Below are 19,411 nucleotides of genomic sequence, written 5' to 3'. Positions count from 1 at the left end.
CTGTGCAAAAGTAGGTGACCATAATAACAAAATTAGAAAGAGCTATTGTTCCCCCTAAAAACTTGGCAGCACTGGCGCAAAAGCAGCCAAGCTGCAAAATTTTCCGATCTGGCAGCATGTACCATTTTAGTCAAATTGCAATAACAGTTTCAAATTATTCTAGTTTAACTTTTTTTAAAAAAGCTCTTAATATTGGAGATAGAATTTTTTAAATTTTTGCATGTTAAAATGTTGTCAATATTTTTTTTATATATTATGTAGAATTAAATTTGTTACTTCTCTCCGCTTTGGGTGACGAACTTTAAACCTTCATTAAAATGTTTAACTTAATATTATCTAATATCTTATTTATCAAATTATTAATTTTTTGCCAGTTATTGCATTTTGAAATTTGCATTTACTTAAATATCATATACCAGTGTGGCCGCACTCGACTAATAACGCGTTCTATTTAAAACTGATTCAGTATTTAATAATTACCACGCATACACGATAATTTCATCGGCTTACCTCAACTTTGGTATATTTTAGTGTATTTTTTATACGGTCAACCTGAATTATGCAGACTCTGTTGGTTAACAGCACTGTTGACAGCTTAGGTATTTTATGTCTAGTTCTGGTTATGTGCAAAGTTCGATTGAAATATTTAAAAATAGCTATTAGCTGGATATTTTATACTTAGATATGTTTTGCTCCTAGTAATTTAATAAATATTTGCAGAAAGTGCAAGCATAAACAAGTTCAGATGGTTTCCAGCTAGATATAGCTATTTTTTATCTAATATTGGCAGCACTGACTTCTCACGCTACTGTTTACAGTGGTGAACTACAGAGGAAGGCGCCACAATTCAAATGTGAACTGACGTGATATGAATTTTGCAATAAACTTTGCAAATATTAAATAAATTGATTAAAATTTAATATTCGAAATTAGATAAAATGATTTTGATCATTTTACGAAGGTTTGAAATGTGTAGCCCATCATTCTAAAAAAAAAATACCAAAAGTTCGACAAAACTCAGTTTGTAGCATTTTATAAATTTAATTCTAAAAAAATTTTTAAAATTCTAGCTTCAAAATTAAAAAAAACATTACAATAGAGGTAATTTTAGGAAAAAATTATGAAAAATGATCTTGTTATGATTTTTAGGTCTGGCAGCGCTAAAATAATTGGCTACTTTTTTGCGATGTGGCAGCGTCTCTAAAAACAGCTATTTTTTCCTTAAAAAAGTTGGCAACATTCAGTAGTCGAATTAAATCCGTCGCATGAATCGGACGCGGAGGTGCTCGTTGGCAAATTCAAATGTAAAGAAATTTAACAATTTATTACAGCGAATTAGTTGTAATTATAATAAAATGCGCTACGCAACCGGTCACTTAAATTAATAAGGTGTCATCAAACGCAACAAGTGGAATTTAGCTAAATACAACAAAAATATTTCGCGTAGTGAAATAAAACGCAAACAAGCAGCAAAAGGCAAACGGAGAAAACATAAAGAAGCCGCCACCGTTACCAACTATTTGTATGTGTGTGTGTGTGTATACACGAGAAGAGTGCATGTGCGAGTGTATGAGTTGTCTGTGTGTGGGTAGTAGTGTGAGTTTGTGGGTGGGCGTAAAATCTAGCAGAATCAGAAATGCTACACAAATGCAATGAAAATCAAATTCACTTTAGACTTTATTAAAGCAAAATTGTAATAATTTTTGTGTTTTCGTTGCTGTTATTGTAATTTAATTCGGCGCTCACCAACACTGCCAACCCACACAGTTACACCAACACAATCAAACTTCAATTCACTCACACACACACACAGGCAGCCATTCGCTCACCTTTCGGTTCGGTTGTGCTCTTGTCGCTCTATCTCATTTTATCATTTTTGTTTTGTTGCGTCTCTCTTTCTTTGCTTGGCTTCTTCGTGCAGTAATCTTTTGTTTTATTCTCTTTTGCGCTCTCTCACTCCACCGTCTCTCTACCTCTCACACATTATCTATCTATCTATCCGATATTTGCTTTGATTTTAGCCGCGCCTATAAAATTGCTGTTAATTATCAAAATTAAATGAATAAATGTGTAATTTATGAATCTCTCTATCTCTCACTCTCTCTGTACTTCGTTCTTCCACGCACACACACAGAGAAACAACGGGCAATTAAATTGTTATTGTACGCGTTTTATTTGAAATTCAATTGATAAATTTGTGAAAAAAATGTTTTTGTGCCATTACTAAAATGTTTCAGTGCCATTAAACTAACCAATCGTCTTTATTTAAAATTTCAATTGCAGCGCCTTTGGCAGGCTTTTGTTTTTTGAGAGAAGAAAATTGTTGCCAAAAGGCTGAGCAAAGTTGTAGCTTGTAGATATCTTAAGCAAACTGTTAGAATTTGCATATAAGTTGGTTTTGTACATTCTGACCAAATTTGGTTTAGTTCGATTTCATATTTCACTGCGGACAGCAGTTCGCGTTAGTGACGAAAGCATCACGAAGGGTGCGAAAGGCGACTAGCTATATATACAGCTAAGTTGGAAAATTTGCTACGACTGTCCGATCAGATCGAGTTATATACCGATCGACAGGTTTAGTTCTAACTTACAATATGGCGTACTAAAACTTCTAACCAACCTGGGTCATGAGATACGGGGGTGTAAGTGGGAGGGGAAAAATTTTGATAATTGCAGCTTATGGGGCCGTTGGGGCTTTTTGGTAAAATTTTTTATTTTTTAAAAATTCTACTTAAATTCTACGCGTCGATTGATACCTCAATCACCCAAATCCGATAACTGGTTCAAAAGATAAACAAATTTGAAAATTTTAGTGGACTTCTCAAAATGAAATGAAAAGTCAGTTTGTTTGTTTGTTTGTATGTTTGCATCAAAGCGCTAAAGAAGCTTAAATGTAATGATGGGGATTTGTTCCTTTTCGAAAATCTAGAAATGTTTGTTCTACGACTTTTTGAAAAAACCGCTAGTTTAGCGGAAAAACGCTAAATCCCGCTAAAATTGAAACCTCAACAGATTCCAAACCATAAAAGCTACCGATATGTTCTATATATCATTGAAAAGGTGTGATTGAGGGCTCTTATGCGTACCTTTAGACTTAATTTCTAAAGTACTCAGGTAACATTTTACAGGTGAAATAAAGTTTTTTAGCTTACATTTTGTAGATTTCTGACAAAACGGCTCTAACGATTTCTGTTAAATTGTTGTAATAGGTACAATTTCGCGTTTTTTGGTATATGAAACATTAATATTGGTAGAGGGGCTTGGAAGGTATTACCTGCTAAGTGAGTAAATACATATTTCTATCGGTCGAAAATCACGTTTTAGTACGAAAAACTTTTTGGTTTTATGAGATATCTCAACCAAACTGATAAAATACGCATTTAACTTGGTTTTATATATCCTGACCAAAGTTGGTTCAAATCGGACCACTATATCATATAGCTGTCATAGGACCGATCGGTTCAAAATTAGGTTTTAGTATGAAAAACTTTTTTGTTTAATGAGAAATCTTAACCAAACTAATACAATGTGCATTTCACTTGGTTTTATATATCCTGACCAAAGTTGGTTCAAATCGGACCACTATATCATATAGCTGTTATAGGACCGATCGGTCCAATATTAAGTCTTAGTATGAAAAACTTTTTTGTTTTACTAGATATCGTAACCAAACTAATAGAACATGCATTTAATTTAGACTTATATATCCTGACCAAAGTTCGTATTAATCGAACCACTATATCATATAGCTGTCATAGGACCGATCGGGCGAAATCCAAGTCTTAGTATGAAAAACGTATTTTTCATAGTACGAGGTCTCCGACAGTAGAGTATGCTCGGCTGTAGCAACGCGAGCAAAGCGAGCAGGGCGGAGCCCACTAGTTTTCTTTATAATTAAAGAAAAAATTTTTTAAATATGAAATACGTTCAACAACTAAATTTTTATATTTTACTATTTGCCTGCATTAATGATAAAGTTACAATGTCAAAAGCAAAAGCAATTGCAAAATTTCTGATATCCACAAAAAACCTCTAAACGAGGTAAAAGTCTAGTGACGAAAGCAATTTCGAGCCCCAAAATTTCTGATATCCAATTTTGTGACGAACAAAATTCAGTTTAATCCAAAAATTTTAAATAAAAATATAAATTAATAAAAAAAAAAACGAAAATTAGCATTCGGCACTGCGCAGTAATTTTTATGTACAAAGAAGCTCACCCTTTTTGCTCACAGTGCACATTGCCAATTTTCGCTTTTTTTATATTAATTTATATTTTTATTTAAAATTTTTAGATTAAACTGAATTTTGTTCGTCACAAAATTGGATATCAGAAATTTTGGGGCTCGAAATTGCTTTCGTCACTAGACCTTTACCTCGTTTAGAGGTTTTTTTTGTTTTCATATAGCTGTCATTGAAACAATTGCTGGAAAATCATCCTCAGTACAGAGTACCTTGGCACAGGGTATCCTACTGTCGAGCGTGCTCGACTGTAAACGCCCACTAGTTTTTTTTTAGACCCCGCACTTAAAAAAAGTACTGGGGTCAATTAAGTTTGTTTTAAGGAATATGTGCGTAAAAGGCAGAAAGAGGCGTGGCAGACCCCATATAGTATATCAATAGCCGAGTCGATATAGCAATGTTCGTCTGTCTGTATGAACAAATAGATCTCAGAGACTATAAGAGCTAGAGACACTAAACTTGGTAAGTAGGTTCTTCTATATTGCAAGCAGTTAAAGATTGTATTAGAATTTTGCAACGCCACCTTTACCGCCCACAAATCGAAAAAAAAAAATTTCATATCCGAATTATTGAAACAATTTAAAAACTAGTGACACCAAACTTAGTATGTAGATTCCTCTATATTGCAGGCAGATCTAGTTCGTTTCTTTTTTTGGATCGAACCACTATATCATATAGCGCCCATAGGAACAATCGGTCGAAAATCAAGTTTTAGTATGAAAAACTTTTTTGTTTTATGAGAAATCTAAAGCAAAATGACACACTAAGCATATGACTTGGTTTTATATATCCTGTCCAAAGTTGGTCATAGGTCATCCTGTCCTGTCCTGTCCTGTCGCCGATCGGGCGAAAATCAAGTGCTAGTATGAAAAACTTTTTGTTTTATGAGATATCATAACCAAACTGATAGAAAGGTCGATAAGCAACCTTTAATACAAAAAACTGTTTTATTTTTTAAGTTATCTGTACCAAACTCACAAGTTAAGAGTCTCGTATCTTTCTATACAACCTGTCCAAATTTGGTTGGAATTGGACCACTATAACATATAGCTTTCATTTGACCGATCAGTCCAAAATCAACCTGTGCGTAAAACTTGTTTCATTGTTTATACGCTAATTACATAGCCGTCTCTCCAAAGATTTTAATGAATCACATCATAAACGACGCGTAATTAATGGAGTTATGTAAATCAGCGGTGGGCAAGCCCTTGCTCGCGCTACTCACTAAACTCAATCCGATAAATTGGCTTGCTCGAGATTTTCGACAATACAACTACAACTTTTGACGCCGCGCGCAAATCATTTATGACCCCCAATAAAACTAAACAACAAACACACAGCAAACGCTCGAGTTTCGGCTGCGAAGCGTATTTGACTTTATGACTTCAGCAGCGTCTTGTACACTGTGTGAAAAAGTAAAGTTGGTTTTGATGCGTTTTGATTTTTACCACATAATAAGCGTTCAACTTGCAAACAAAATTAATTAGAACTTCTTTAAGTGTATAATCCCACAAAAAAAATCTCTTCACGAGGTAAAAGTCTAGTGACGAAATCAATTTCTAGCCCTAAAATTTCTGATATCCAATTTTGTGACGAACAAAATTCAGTTTAATCTAAAAATTTTAAATAAAAATATAATTTCGATCCTATGACAGCTATATGATATAGTGGTCCGATTTGAACCAACTTTGGTCATGATATATTAAACCAAGTTAAATGCATATTGTATTAGTTTGGTTAAGATTTCTCATAAAACAAAAAAGTTTTTCACATTAGAACTTGATTTTCGACCGATTGGTCCTATGACAGCTATATGATATAGTGGTCCGATTTGAACCAACTTTGGTCAAGATATATAAAACCAAGTTAAATGCGTATTTTATCAGTTTGGTTGAGATATCTCATAAAACCAGAAAGTTTTTCGTACTAAAACGTGATTTTCGACCGATAGAAAAATGTATTTATTCACTTAACAGGTAATATCTTCCAAACCCCTCACCAACTTTAATCAACTTTATGTTTCATATACCAAAAAAACGCGAAATTGTACGTATTACAACATATTACATTTTAACAGAAATCGTTAGAGCCGTTTGGTCAAAAATCGGCAAAATGTAAGCTAAAAAACATTATTTCACCTGTAAAATGTTACCTGTAAAATGTTAAGCCCTCAAACACACCTTTCCAATGATATATAGAACATATCTGTAGCTTGGTAGCTATGGTTTGGAAACTGTTGAGGTTTAAATTTTACCGGGATTTAGCGTTTTCCCGCTAAACTAACGGTTTATTCAAAAAGTCGTAAAACAAACATTTCTAGATTTTCGAAATGGAATAAATCCCCATCATTACATTTAAGCTTCTTTAGCGCTTTGATACAAACAGACAAACCGACAAACAGAACAACAAAGAAACTGACTTTTCAATTCATTTTGAGAAGTCCACTAAAATTTTCAAATTTATTTATCTTTTGAACCAGTTATCGGATTTGAATCGGAAGTTTTAGTACGCCATTTTGTAAGTTAAGACTAAACCTTTCGATCGGTATATAACTCGATCTGATCGGACAGTCGTAGCAAATTTTCCAACTTAGCTGTATATATTGTTAGTCGCCTTTCGCACCCTTCGTGATGCTTTCGTCACTAACGCGAGCTGCCGTCCGCAGTGATTATTGAATTAAGAAAATGATGATATTTTTTTTAGCTTTTTTCTTAGCTTTTTTACTTTACAATTCGAGGAAATTCGAAAGTCTATTTATTTGCATACGCGTCGTTTAAGATATTATTCATTAAAATCTAAGGAGAGACGGCGATATAATATTATTTTGTCGACTTTGATAACTTCTTTATGGAGTGGCTTGACCTTTAGTATGAAATTTTTTTGTAATTTTTAAAATATCTTAACCAAAATCACACAATATCAATTTCAGTTATATTACACATTTTGACCATATTTGGCTCGAATTAGTCTACTATATTATATAGCTGCCATAGGAACGATCGGGCGAAAATCCATCTATACTATGAAAAGTTGTGTTATTTTTTGAGATATATCAACCAATCGCACAGGTTGTATATCTGGCAATGTGTTAAATATCCCTACCAGTTTGGTTCAAAACGGATTACTATTCAATATAGCTGCTATAAGATCGATCGGTCGAAAATCTACCTTTAGTTTGAAAAACTTTTTTATTTTCTAAGATATTTTACCTAAACTCAAAAATTGTGTATTCTATGTTGTCCTTTATATCTTCACCAATTTTGGTTCGAATCTGTCCACTATATCATATAGCTGCCATAGGAACGATCGTTACAAAATCTAGTCTTAGTACAAAAAACTTTTTTGTTTTGGGAGATATCTCAATCAAACTCATGAATTGGGTATTTTTAATTGCTTTTCACATCCTTACCAAATTTTGTTGAAATCAGAGCACTATATCATATAGCTGCCATAGGAACGATCAATAAGCAACCTTTTATACAAAAAACTTTTTTATTTTTTAAGTTATCTGTACCAAACTTACAAGTTAAGAGTCTCGTATCTTTCTATACAACCTGTCCAAATTTGGTTGGAACCGGACCACTATAACATATAGCTTCCATGGGACCGATCAGTCAAAAATCAACCTTTGCGAAAAACTTGTTTCATTGTTTATATGCTAAAACCTTAGCCGTCTTTCCATAGATTTTTTTTTTTTTACTTAATAGTTTAAGTTACCTTCTTAAATGCATATTTTGTCAGTTTAGTTAAAATATCTCAAAAAACAAAAAAGTTTTGCATACTAAAACTTGATTTTCGACATATCGTTCCTATGGAAACTATATGATATAGTCAACCATTTGAACCTTATTTGTTCATAATTTGTAAGACAATAACAAATTCAAATTCTGTGAGTTTGGTTAGGATAACTCAAAATACACAAAACAATTTCATACCAAAGGTCGTGCCGCTCCAGAATTAAGTCATCAAAGTCGACAAAAGCCTGCCTGGACACAAAATAATATTATACCGCCGTTTCTCCATAGATTTTAATGACCCACATCTTAAACGACGCGTAATCAATGCTGCTATGCAAATAAAATAGAAAATAAAATGACTTTTTCTCGAATTTTAAAGTAAAAAAAGCTAAGAAGAAAGCTTAAAAAAATCATAATTTTCTTAATTCAAGAATTGATATCTCTTAAACTAAAAATGAATTAAAGATATATTCATAAGCTTTCAGAAAAAGTAAAGCTTTTTAAAATCGGTTTTGGCATTCTCGAGTTATGATGACAAATGTGGGCGCACCTCTGAAAAAAGTATTAAAAAAATACAAATTTTAAAAAATTCTAAAAGAAAGATCTCACCATAAAAAAAATGATTTTCGTCGTTTGGGGCCCCAAATCAATCCAAAAAAGTAGGTTTGGTTCTTGTAATTTTTTGGCTGTTGCCTAGTGTAATCTATCACCTATCAAAAAATTGTGATGGACTTTTGCAGAACGTTTTGATGGAATGCTTAGACAGTACCAAAGTTGTCATTTCATTTAATTTTACAGCTGTAAATATATTTTAAAAATAACAAATCGATTCGGTGCCCCAAATGCTTAATAAAATGAAAGCCAAAAGAGCAAGAGGCCAGATTTGAAATAATAGATGATATGACGTAATAAGAAATACTTAATAATTAACATAAAATTATTGCACGCCAATTTTATATTATAAATAAAAAGATTTAATGCATTTTTCGAAGCTATTTTCACTACAAATAGGCTGCTATGTTCTCCAGAGACCAATAATGTGGTTTCAGTATGCATTTGGTTTCTTTTAATTTCAAATTTTCTTACGAATAACAGACATTGCGTCCACCGGTGAAATTTTCAATGGAACTTTATTCATTTTATTTTATTTTTCTTTACGCGGAATAACTTGAATTGTTTTCGACTATCGATGACAAAATTAGCGTTTTGCTACCGATACCCCGAAAAAATGTAACATTTCGATAAAATGCTGTCACACATACATAAGATGAGGCGCATGTTGAAATATGCATCATTGTCTTCTTCTATAACGGCTAAAAGTCAATGATGCGCACACTGTAAAGACAGTATTACAAAGTCAGCATATATTAAAGCAGCTGTAAAAAAAATCATTTCCTGCATTTTGTACAGGTGCACACATTTTGTGACAAAATTGTTCAATTTTACTATTCGGAACTTGTTTTGTGTATTTGAACAAGTTATGGTATGTAATCACAGAAAAATGATTTTTTTGTGACCTCTGCACGTTTTATTTAACTGTGTTTACTAATAACAACCTTTGTAACACCCTTTTTGAGAGCAAGTCCTAACTTTGGTGGAGTAAAACTTAGTGAGCCCTGTGTTGTCTCGAAACAAATGTGTTCGTATGTAAATATGGATCGTCTTCTTTGAAAAAGACCAAGATTAGCTGCAACTATAAGCAACGCACACTGGGGCAGGCGGCCGATATGCGTGGCAAAAATCATTTTTTTGACGAAAGCGTTTGTAAAAAGTAATGAAGGTATTCGATAGAGAAATCTCCAGAGATTACAAATCAAAAGATTTTGAAATCAGGTAAAATTGTGGGCGTGACAGCCTCTCAAAGTTGACCCTATTTCAGTGCGCGCACAAATGTGGATTTTTTCCTAAAATGCAAACTTTAAAACTGATTTGATGACAAGTTATATGACCGATCTTTACGTTTTTGGTTTCATCTGAAAAGTACATTCATTTTTAATTAAATGCCGTAGAATTTTGTTTCTTCACTTGTTGACCTTTCATTCCAGCGATGTTTAAAAAAAGCACTAAAATTAGGCTATTTTTTGACTTTGATGGAATAGAAAAAAAATTGGACTCCGAAGGACTCGATCCCACTACCACAGGAGTCTTCGTTAATCAATTCTCTAACGAAATAACCCCGGTCTTTCATGCGTCCAGCTGCGTCTGGGAGAGTTATAGGACGAAAACTCGCAAAAAAATGGTGATAGAAGAGGAAGAGCGCAGTGCAATTTCATACGTTTTCGCTATGCCAAGGCATCATACAAGATTTATCAAAAAATAAATAAATTTTTTTTTTAATTTTACATGTAAAATATGCACTGAAAATATTTTTCAACTTTGACCGAAAGCCCTGAATCAACCAGTAGCCTATTACGCAGTTAAAGCACTGATTTTAAAGCTTATGAAGTTTTCTATCAAATGCTTTTTAAATTTTGAAAATATCTTCACCGGTTCAATAGATATGATTTTTGCAACGCAAAATGAGGATCTGCCCCACTGTGCAACGTTTAAATCTGTTCATATGACTTAAAGAGTATAAGTATTCTTCTTCAGCTCCCGTTTCCAAACAAAGCGCATAAATGGGTGTAGTTAGAGCAAGCTTAAGTATTTTCTTTAAGAAATAGCGCTGTAGTGCATTTGTGTAGTGGAACCAACTGTATTCATAGACTTGTGCTGCAGACGACAGTATTCCTCTTGTCGTTGCTTGAAACAAATTCCACTTGCTGCCCAATAAGATATCCGGATTATTCATAAAAGTTGCCAGTGCAGTTGTGTTCAGTGCATTTTTTTGCCTCAGCTGTTCTTCGCCTAATATGTGCACTTAAAGACATTGCTAGTGTGAGGGTTACTCCCAGGTACTTGTACGATGATACTGTTCTTATTAATTGATATCTATAGAACCATTTTTCCGCTGCAGCTTGTCTTCCTCCTTTCCGAAATATCATTATTTCCGATTTACCCAAATTAACTTCCATCGCCCATTTCTCACAATATGCCTCCAAATTATATGTCATAGTCTGTAATGTTTTATGTCCTCTAACAGTAGGACAATGTCATCCGCATACAGAAGGAGTCTTACATTTATGTCTTCTACAAAAAGGCCTTCTTTAAGGGTTTCGTGTAAATCTTTAAGATATTGGGCAAATAATAGGAAAGAGAAACATCCCTGCTTAGCTCCGCTATGCGTTTTAAAAGCATCAGAGACTTCTTCACCTGTCCAGATTACGCTGTTTGTGTTTTTAGACCCCGTACTTAAAAAAAGTACAGGGGTCTATTGGGCTTGCTTTAACGAATATGTGCGTAACAGGCAGAAGGAGGCGTGGCAGAACCTATAAAGTATATATATTCTTGATCAGCATCAATAGCCGAGTCGATATAGCAATGTCCGTCTGTATGAGCGCCTAGATCTTAGAGACTATAAGAGATAGAGACACCAAACTTGGTATGTAGGTTTCCCTATATTGCAAGCAGATCAAGTTTGTTTCAAAATTCGGCCACGCCCCCTTTATCGCCTACAAATCGAAAAAAAATTTCATATCCAAATTATTAGAGCAATTTAAGAGCTAGTGACACCAAATTTGGAATGTAGATTGCTCAATATTGCAGGCAGGTCAAGTTTGTTTCTTTTTTGAATCGGACCACTATATCATACGAACAATCGGTCGAAAATCAAGTCTTAGTATGAGCAACTTTTTTGTTTTTTAAGATATCGTAACCAAACTGATAGAATATACAATAAACTTGGATTTATATATCATTTTCAAAGTTGGTTCTAATCGGACCACTATATCATATAGATGTCAAAGGACCGATCGGGCGAAAATCAAGTCTTAGTATGAAAAACTTTTTACTTCTATGAGATATCGTAACCAAACTTATAGAATATGCCTTTAAGTTAGTCTTATACATCCTTACCGAAGTTGGTTCTAATCGGTCAACTATATCATATAGCTGTCATAGGACTGATCTGGTGAAAATTAAGTCTTAGTTTAAAAAACTTTTTTGTTTAATGAGATATCGTGACTAAACTGATTGAATAAGCATAAAACTTGATTTTATATATCATGTCCAAAGTTGGTTCAATTCGGACCACTATATCATATAGCTGTCATAGGACCAATCGGGCGAAAATCAAGTCTTAATGTGAAAATCTTTTATGTTTTATGAGACATTGTAACCAATATGATAGAACATGCATTTAAGTTAACTTAATATAAGTTAACTCAATATATATCGAGTATGCTCGACTGTAGCACCGGCCCACTAGTTATACATGTTGTTAATAAAAATGACTATTTTTATGGACATTCCCAATTGATGCAGATTATAAATAGGTAGTTTCCTTGGTACTCTGTCGAAAGCTGCTTTAAAATCGATGAATCGAATAGTACACCCGTTTTTTCTCTTCAAACTTAAGATGGACTTTTGATGCCAGATTGTATATATTGTCGATAGTTGAGTAATTTTTCCTGAATACTACTTGATATTCTTTTAATTTCCCATTTTCGTTGACCCAAGTTGCCAGACGATGATTGATTATCCCCATAAGAATTTTTGCTGCGATGTTCATAAAAGATATTTCGCTGAAGTTTTCTAGTTCATTGGGATCGCCTTTTTTAAATATTGGGAATATTAGAGAGGTCTTGAAGCAGTTGATATCATTATTTCCATTTATAACATCGGTATAAACATCTGCAAGCTTGGTTATGAAACAGTCTGGGGCATTAAGAGATTTATTGGGTTTAGTTTTTCTTAAAATATTCCTTATTTCCATTTCTGTTATGGGTCTACCCAAATCATTATTCTCTGTGATATTAGAGGCATAGAATATTTATTTATTTATTTATAGAAAGTAGACAAAAATTTATAAAAAATCTTAGCCTACTTGGAGAAGAGTCATGACAACTTAGGTCTTCGACTACTAATAACATTCTTAATTTTACAAGTTAATTATAAAATATAGTTAACACTTAAAATTCTAGGTATGAATTAACAATGATGAATAAGATGAAAAGAAAAAAAAAAAAAAGTAAATATAATAGTTTTGTAAAGATACATGTTTACATGGGGGTGAATAATTTTCATATTTTAATTTTGTTTATATAATTTTAGAACATATTAGAATAGCAACAAATATATGTGTATACATGTGAGTATATGTAACCTAAGTAACCATTAGGTTAACTTTATATAGAATGAAAGATGTTACTATGTTTGAGAAATTTGATTAAGAGATTTATATTTTCGGCAGTAGGATTGGTTAAAGCGGACAAAGGTGAGTTGTTAGGAAAGAAACGGGATCTGATTTGTAGAGTGAAGGAGCAGGAGTTCAAGAGGTGGTTCAGATTAAAGAATATAGAATCACATAGAGGGCAATTGCCGGGTAGAGGCATAGAATATAACCAGTAAATTTCACGCAAAGTTGAGAAGATTGGTAAAATATGATTGAAAATCATTTACAGTTACTTTTATGCCAACTTTCTACGGCGTGTTTCTGATCTCCCTTACCAATGCCCACCAATCTTGACTATTGCAGGTTCTATTGATTCTCTCATCCCTTTGGATCCTTATTTGAAGTAGTTTGTTTTTTAGGTGGTGCAAATTATCGCATATTTATTCTGTTCCATTTTGTATATGCCAAAGTCCACTAGACTGTGTGCTCTCTTACGCTTCTTAAAAGCATCGAAAACTTTGTTTCTCTGCCTCATGCAATTTGTATTGAACCATCTGTTTGTGTATTGTCTGTTTTACTTTTCTTGTGACCGCATATTAGGTATTCCTAATTTAATTATTTCACACATAGTGGGGCCTGTTCCGAATTCCGAAAACGAGTGGAATTGCCGAACTGTCGTTTTCAAAACGTGTGCTGTTGAGCGAGCGGAATCAAAAGTAAATGCTACATAAAGCATTAAAATAATTCCCTAAAACAATAAACTGAAAAATCAAACAACCTTGAACATTATTAGAATCGTTTAACATCACTACTTCAAATATTTTAAGGTGAAGTATATTTTAAAAGTTTTTTTTTTTTAAACATATTGCATACAAAACAAAATCGAGCGACAATGTCTAAGCCGATCTGTTCTGAATTCCACTTTACTAATTGTGATCGATACTAACTCTCGCAATCGAAAGTTGCTAGAGTTACTTCAATTGATAAATAAAATTCGAACAACGAAATTTTAGTCTAATTAAGCTTCTATGTGGTATATTTTGCAAAAATTAAAATTAATTTTCAAAAATAGTTTTAAGTTTTCTAATAGGATTTAAGAGAAAAATTGAAGATTGAATGTTTTTATTTTTGAATTCACGACAACTCTTGTTCATGTCGTTATCAACAAACACATGCGCAATACAGGCTATCAGCTGGTGACAAAAAAATTTTATGCAATTAATAACCATAATTGCCGGCATTTTGCAGAATCAAATTAGCAAATTATATTATTTTACCAATTGCAACTTCTTCATTGGCTAAAACAGCTGATACGGTCGATGACTTAAGCTAAGTATGGACATGAGATTTGATACAAGCGAAGGAAAAGTGCTCAATATTTAGCTGTCGGCGAGCGAATGTCAGTGTTGCCAACGCAACACCCAAAAATAACCAAAATTATGATGGTAACTCTGTTCCGACAGTTGTGCTTTGATTACATTTTTAAAAACGCACAACTGTTTAGATTACATTGAGGAGGCGTAGGAAATGGAAAATGACGAAAGTGTAGGATATTTAGACATTTAATTTAAGTAGGACGAATATGCAAAGACACAAAAAATTTATCTGCGTATTTTTCAATTTTATTAATAAAAATTAATAATTTATATAATTTGGGCTGACAAATTGTATCAGTTTTAGCTAATATTCTTGAAATTTTGTCCTGGTTGAAAAACACAAGACGTCCTTGTTTTGTTTTCAAATGAATAACGGCCATTTTTAGCTTGACAGGCGTAAAATGTTTGAACAATTCCATATTTTCGCAGTCAACCGAGCTAAAAGCTGGCAGTGTTGAAAAACGACAATTTCTTGATCTGGCAACTCTGTATTATCCGTTCTCCGAAAAAGCCAGCTAAGACGCTGGCTGAATTTCTGTCGAGCTAATTTAGCAACTGTTTTTTTTTTATATGGAATTGACATTTAGCGCACAGCTTTTAGCTTATGTCCATACCCAGCTTTACTGATATCGAACCGTTTTCGAAACCGAGCTCGAAAAGTAAAATGAAGTTAATTTCCGTCGGAATTGGAAACAGCAAATAGTAAAACGTTCGTTTTTGCTTCGTTTTTACTTTTTGAAAACGTTGGGAATTCCAGCTCATTAAATCCATCCACGTCAATTTTGGGCAGAGGCTTGTTTCGTTTGACAAAGAACGTACTCTTTGTCATACATCATTGTACAGGCCAAATGGCTTGAGCTACAAGTTTAAAATTGTTAACAATTTTATCGAGAGATAAGACGGCGTTTTGGAAAATTCGACCAGCAAGTGCGTTAAATTCGAATTAAAAGTTCGCATTAGTTTTTTTGTATAGACTTAGGCTTAAGGGCAGACAAGGTTTTATTTTCATTTTTTAATTTCGTTATATAAACATTTTTTTTAATTTTTCGATATTTTACATTTTGGTCAAGATCAGACGACTGTAACACATAGCTGCCATAGAAACAATTGGGTTCAAATGAACCTTTAGTATGAAAATTTTTTTGATTTTTTACTATATCGAAACTCACCTCACACTTTCGCTTTTTCACGCCAAATCTCAAACTTTTCTTCCACATCTATCAGAGTGAATACAATTATTCGTTTCCTTAAAAAAATTTATATTACATAAATTTGTTTCTACTTATTGCGTTCAGCATTAAATTTTCAAATACAACAACAAAAGGGAATCCAAATTTGACACACAGAATTTTATAGACGCGCAAAAAAGTTTATTCAAATTTAAGCCACGTTCCGCCCTCACAAATCGCGAAATACCGCCACTACCACAGTTTGTAAAATAATACGGTTTTTATAGTAATTAACGTTATCGAGTAGTATTATCTATTATCCCACTAAATCACAAGATCGGAAAAGTAGAACGGCAGCTATGGCGATTTAATGTTTTCAAAGTAATACAAGTAATTTCTTTCAAGTATTTTATATAAATTGAAATAGGTAACGGGAATCCTATGGTCGGGAACTCGACTATAGACTTTCCCACTTGTTTTTATTTAAGCACATTAAAATAGGAAAATATGATCCTTTTTTGTGTATTTTATTAGGCAGAGCTAGCAACTCGTGCGGTTTTTGGATGATAATGATGATGAACCGAAGAACACACAAGATCTTGTAGAAATCCAAGCTTGGATTTTTGACAAACGCACACTGGCCGCTGTTTGTTGTGAAAGCTGGCTTTAATGGAGCCTGCAATAAAGTAAATTAAAAACAAAGACATCGGGGTCCACCTTTTGTATTGAACTTATTAGTCCGCACGATATGTGTTTCGCATGCTGATGTTGCTCAACTGCGTCCTTTTGCAGACGCCTCCTTGGCCTCCTTAGAATCACGTTTCTTATATTTTGGATTTGACACATTGCTGACGCATTCCGAGTCATCCACGGCTTCAAAAAGCCTTACGATGGTTTCGGATGCAGAATTTATTCGCATAATACAAACATGTGCAATTGCAATTGTTTGTTAATATTCATTTTGTGGAACTTGTTTATTGCTCATGAATTTGATCAATGCTCAATTTTGTGAACATTGTGATCGATTGGGAAGTTTTGCGAAGCTCTGTAACAGTGGCTAGTAGTGTTCACATTGAAGGCTCGAATTTGCCTTCATACAATAGTATGACGCTTAATTTTTGTGACGCCAATGTGAACACTCTTGACAGATATCACAAAGCATCGTCAAAATTATGATATCACATTATAAAGCAGTGAGAGCGCACCATTATATATCTATGATTATATCGCTTATTGATACATATTAAATAATGCTTAATTAAGACTAATTAATATTAATACTAGTTATCTATAATTATACCTAAGAGTGAGACTTGTCACTTATAAACTGGTTTTATCTTACCTCTTCACAGAGATTAAGCATTCGCCGAGTGCTTTCCAAGGACTGAAATTAAAAATTTGTATAGATTTTTTTTAAAGATTTTACAAAAAATTCAAATATTCAAATATATACTTCATCAGCCACTCCCTGAGCTTTTATCTGCAGTTCATCCAGTTCCGTCTTGGGAACCTGGGGAGGTGCTTCTTCGGTCGGATCTGCTGGCATTCTAAAAAATAAAATATAACAAATATGTTATTATTTATTACATATTTTTAGGAAGCTGTTAAATTGTTAATAAAAACAGAATGAATGGAAATGTTATGATTGTATATTAATAAAATGTGATAAAACAAAAGATTTAAGACCTCCATTGTCAAATATGCAGGACTAAAATTAGACCTTTAAGATACCCTCACATGTATTTGCACACAGATTAACTCACTGACTAAAAATTTGTCTAATCGTGACAATGTCAGTGCTTGATCAGTATCAGCAGCCGAGTCGATTTAGCCATGTCCGTCTGTACTCGTATGCCCGTCTGTTTAAACTCGTTGATTTCAGAGACTATAAGAGATAGAGATTTCAAACTTGGTATGTACACGTAGCACGTAGGTCCGGATGACGATTTTTTTGAAAAAAACTAATAACTCATTTTTAAGTCTAGTTTTTTGCATTGGGCTTATAATATATATTAATACGCAAATGGCCTCGATAAGTGGGCCTTTATTTTGCATTTTGCGATATGTAAATTTTTTGTTTTTCTTGCTATCAGGACCAAACAGGTTATGCGTGTTACTATGCTTGTAACGTTTTGGTAAAATTTCATCCAAATCGGACAACTGCATCATATAGAAATAATAGGAATTATTAGTCGAAAAGTCACTTTTTGTATAAAAACGCTATTTTTTTTCCAAAATATCTGACCAAGCTGAACGTATATAAGTGATATTGTGCTCCTGACATTCTGGTTAATACATATAAAGATCGAAGTACTAAAATATACAATATTTTATTGATCACTTAGAAAATATCGGTCGATTACTTACATTTTGTAGGTAACAGCAAATTTTTTGACGAAAGCAGCACGAAGGGTGCGAAAGGCGACTAGCAATATATACAGCTCATTTGGAAAGTTTGCTATGACTGTCCGATCAGATCGAGATATATACCGATCAAAAGGTTTAGTCCTAACTTACAAAATGGCATACTAAAACTTTTTCTTATTCACCTGGGTCATGAGATACGGGGGTGTAAGTGGGAGGGAAAAAATGTGAATGATTGCAGCTAATGGAGCTTTTGGGGCCTTTTATTAAAATTTTTAATTTAATTTAATTCTAATTTAAAATACGCGTTGATTGATACCTCGATCACCCAAATCCGATAACTGGTTCAAAAGATAAATAAATTTTAGTGAGCTTCTCAAATTTAAATGAAAAGTCAGTTTGTTTGTCTGTTTGTCCGTTTGCATCAAAGCTTAGATGTAATGATGGGGATTTATTCCTTTTCGAAAATCTAAAAATGTTTGTTCTACGACTTTTTGAAAAAACCGCTAGCTTAGCGGGAATCGCTAAGTCCCGCTTAAATTGGAAAGGTGTGTTAGAGGGCTTTAAGGCGTTCCTTTTTATCTAAAGTACTCAGGTAGCATTTTACAGGTAAAATAAGGTTTTTTACCTTACATTTTGGCGATTTATCACAAACGGCTGTAACGAATTTTGCGTTTTTTGGTATATGAAACATTAATACCAAAAACTTTTTTGTTTTACGATATATCGTAACCAAACTAATACAATAAGCATTTAAGTTGGACTTATAGATCCTGACCAAAGTCGGTTCTAATCGAACCACTATATCGTATAGCTGTCATAGGACCGATCGGGCGAAATCCAAGTCTTAGTATGAAAACTTTTTTTTCATAGTAAGTACGGGGTCTCCGACAGTAGAGTATGCTCGGCTGTAGCAACGCGAGCGAAGCGAGCAGGGGGCGGAGCCCCCTAGTTTTCTTTATAATTAAAAAGCAAAAGCAATTGCAAAAATTTCTGATATCCCACAAAAAAAACCTCTACACGAGGTAAATTTCTAGCCCCAAAATTTTTGATATCCAATTTTGTGACGAACAAAATTCAGTTTAATCTTAAAATTTTAAATAAAAATATAAATTAATAAAAAAACAAGGGGGCTCCGCCCCCTGCTCGCTTCGCTCGCGGTGAGGTGCGGCTACAGTCGAGCACGCTCGACAGTAGGATACCCTGAGCCCATGTACTCTTTTATAAAAGTTGATTGTTGCCCATTTTCAATGGGCTCAGGGTATCAAAAATTACACACGCGAAACTATGAACAACTTTCGGTTTTCTTAAATC

General features: G+C 33.5%; 1 protein-coding gene across 3 annotated transcripts in view; it reads right to left on the bottom strand.

The window, feature by feature from the left end:
• Positions 1-19,411, bottom strand: part of LOC117782664 (synaptosomal-associated protein 25) — a 109,802-nt gene that overhangs the window by 75,490 nt on the left and 14,901 nt on the right. For 2 of the 3 annotated variants that reach the window (XM_034619692.1, XM_034619691.1), the window contains 2 exons: positions 17,187-17,280; positions 17,076-17,117 (listed from right to left, as the gene is read on the bottom strand). In XM_034619692.1, coding sequence (XP_034475583.1) covers positions 17,076-17,117; positions 17,187-17,279 — 135 coding nt within the window. In that variant the 5' untranslated portion in view covers position 17,280. Of the gene's footprint in view, positions 1-17,075; positions 17,118-17,186; positions 17,281-19,411 lie in introns of those variants that run through there. The other variant, XM_034619693.1, reaches the window with a different exon arrangement.

The sequence above is a fragment of the Drosophila innubila genome (genome assembly GCF_004354385.1).
Source record: "Drosophila innubila isolate TH190305 chromosome 2L unlocalized genomic scaffold, UK_Dinn_1.0 5_B_2L, whole genome shotgun sequence".
Lineage (NCBI taxonomy): Eukaryota > Metazoa > Arthropoda > Insecta > Diptera > Drosophilidae > Drosophila > Drosophila innubila.
Note: the sequence above shows the minus strand (reverse complement) of the source record. Positions and strands in the feature narration are given on the sequence as shown.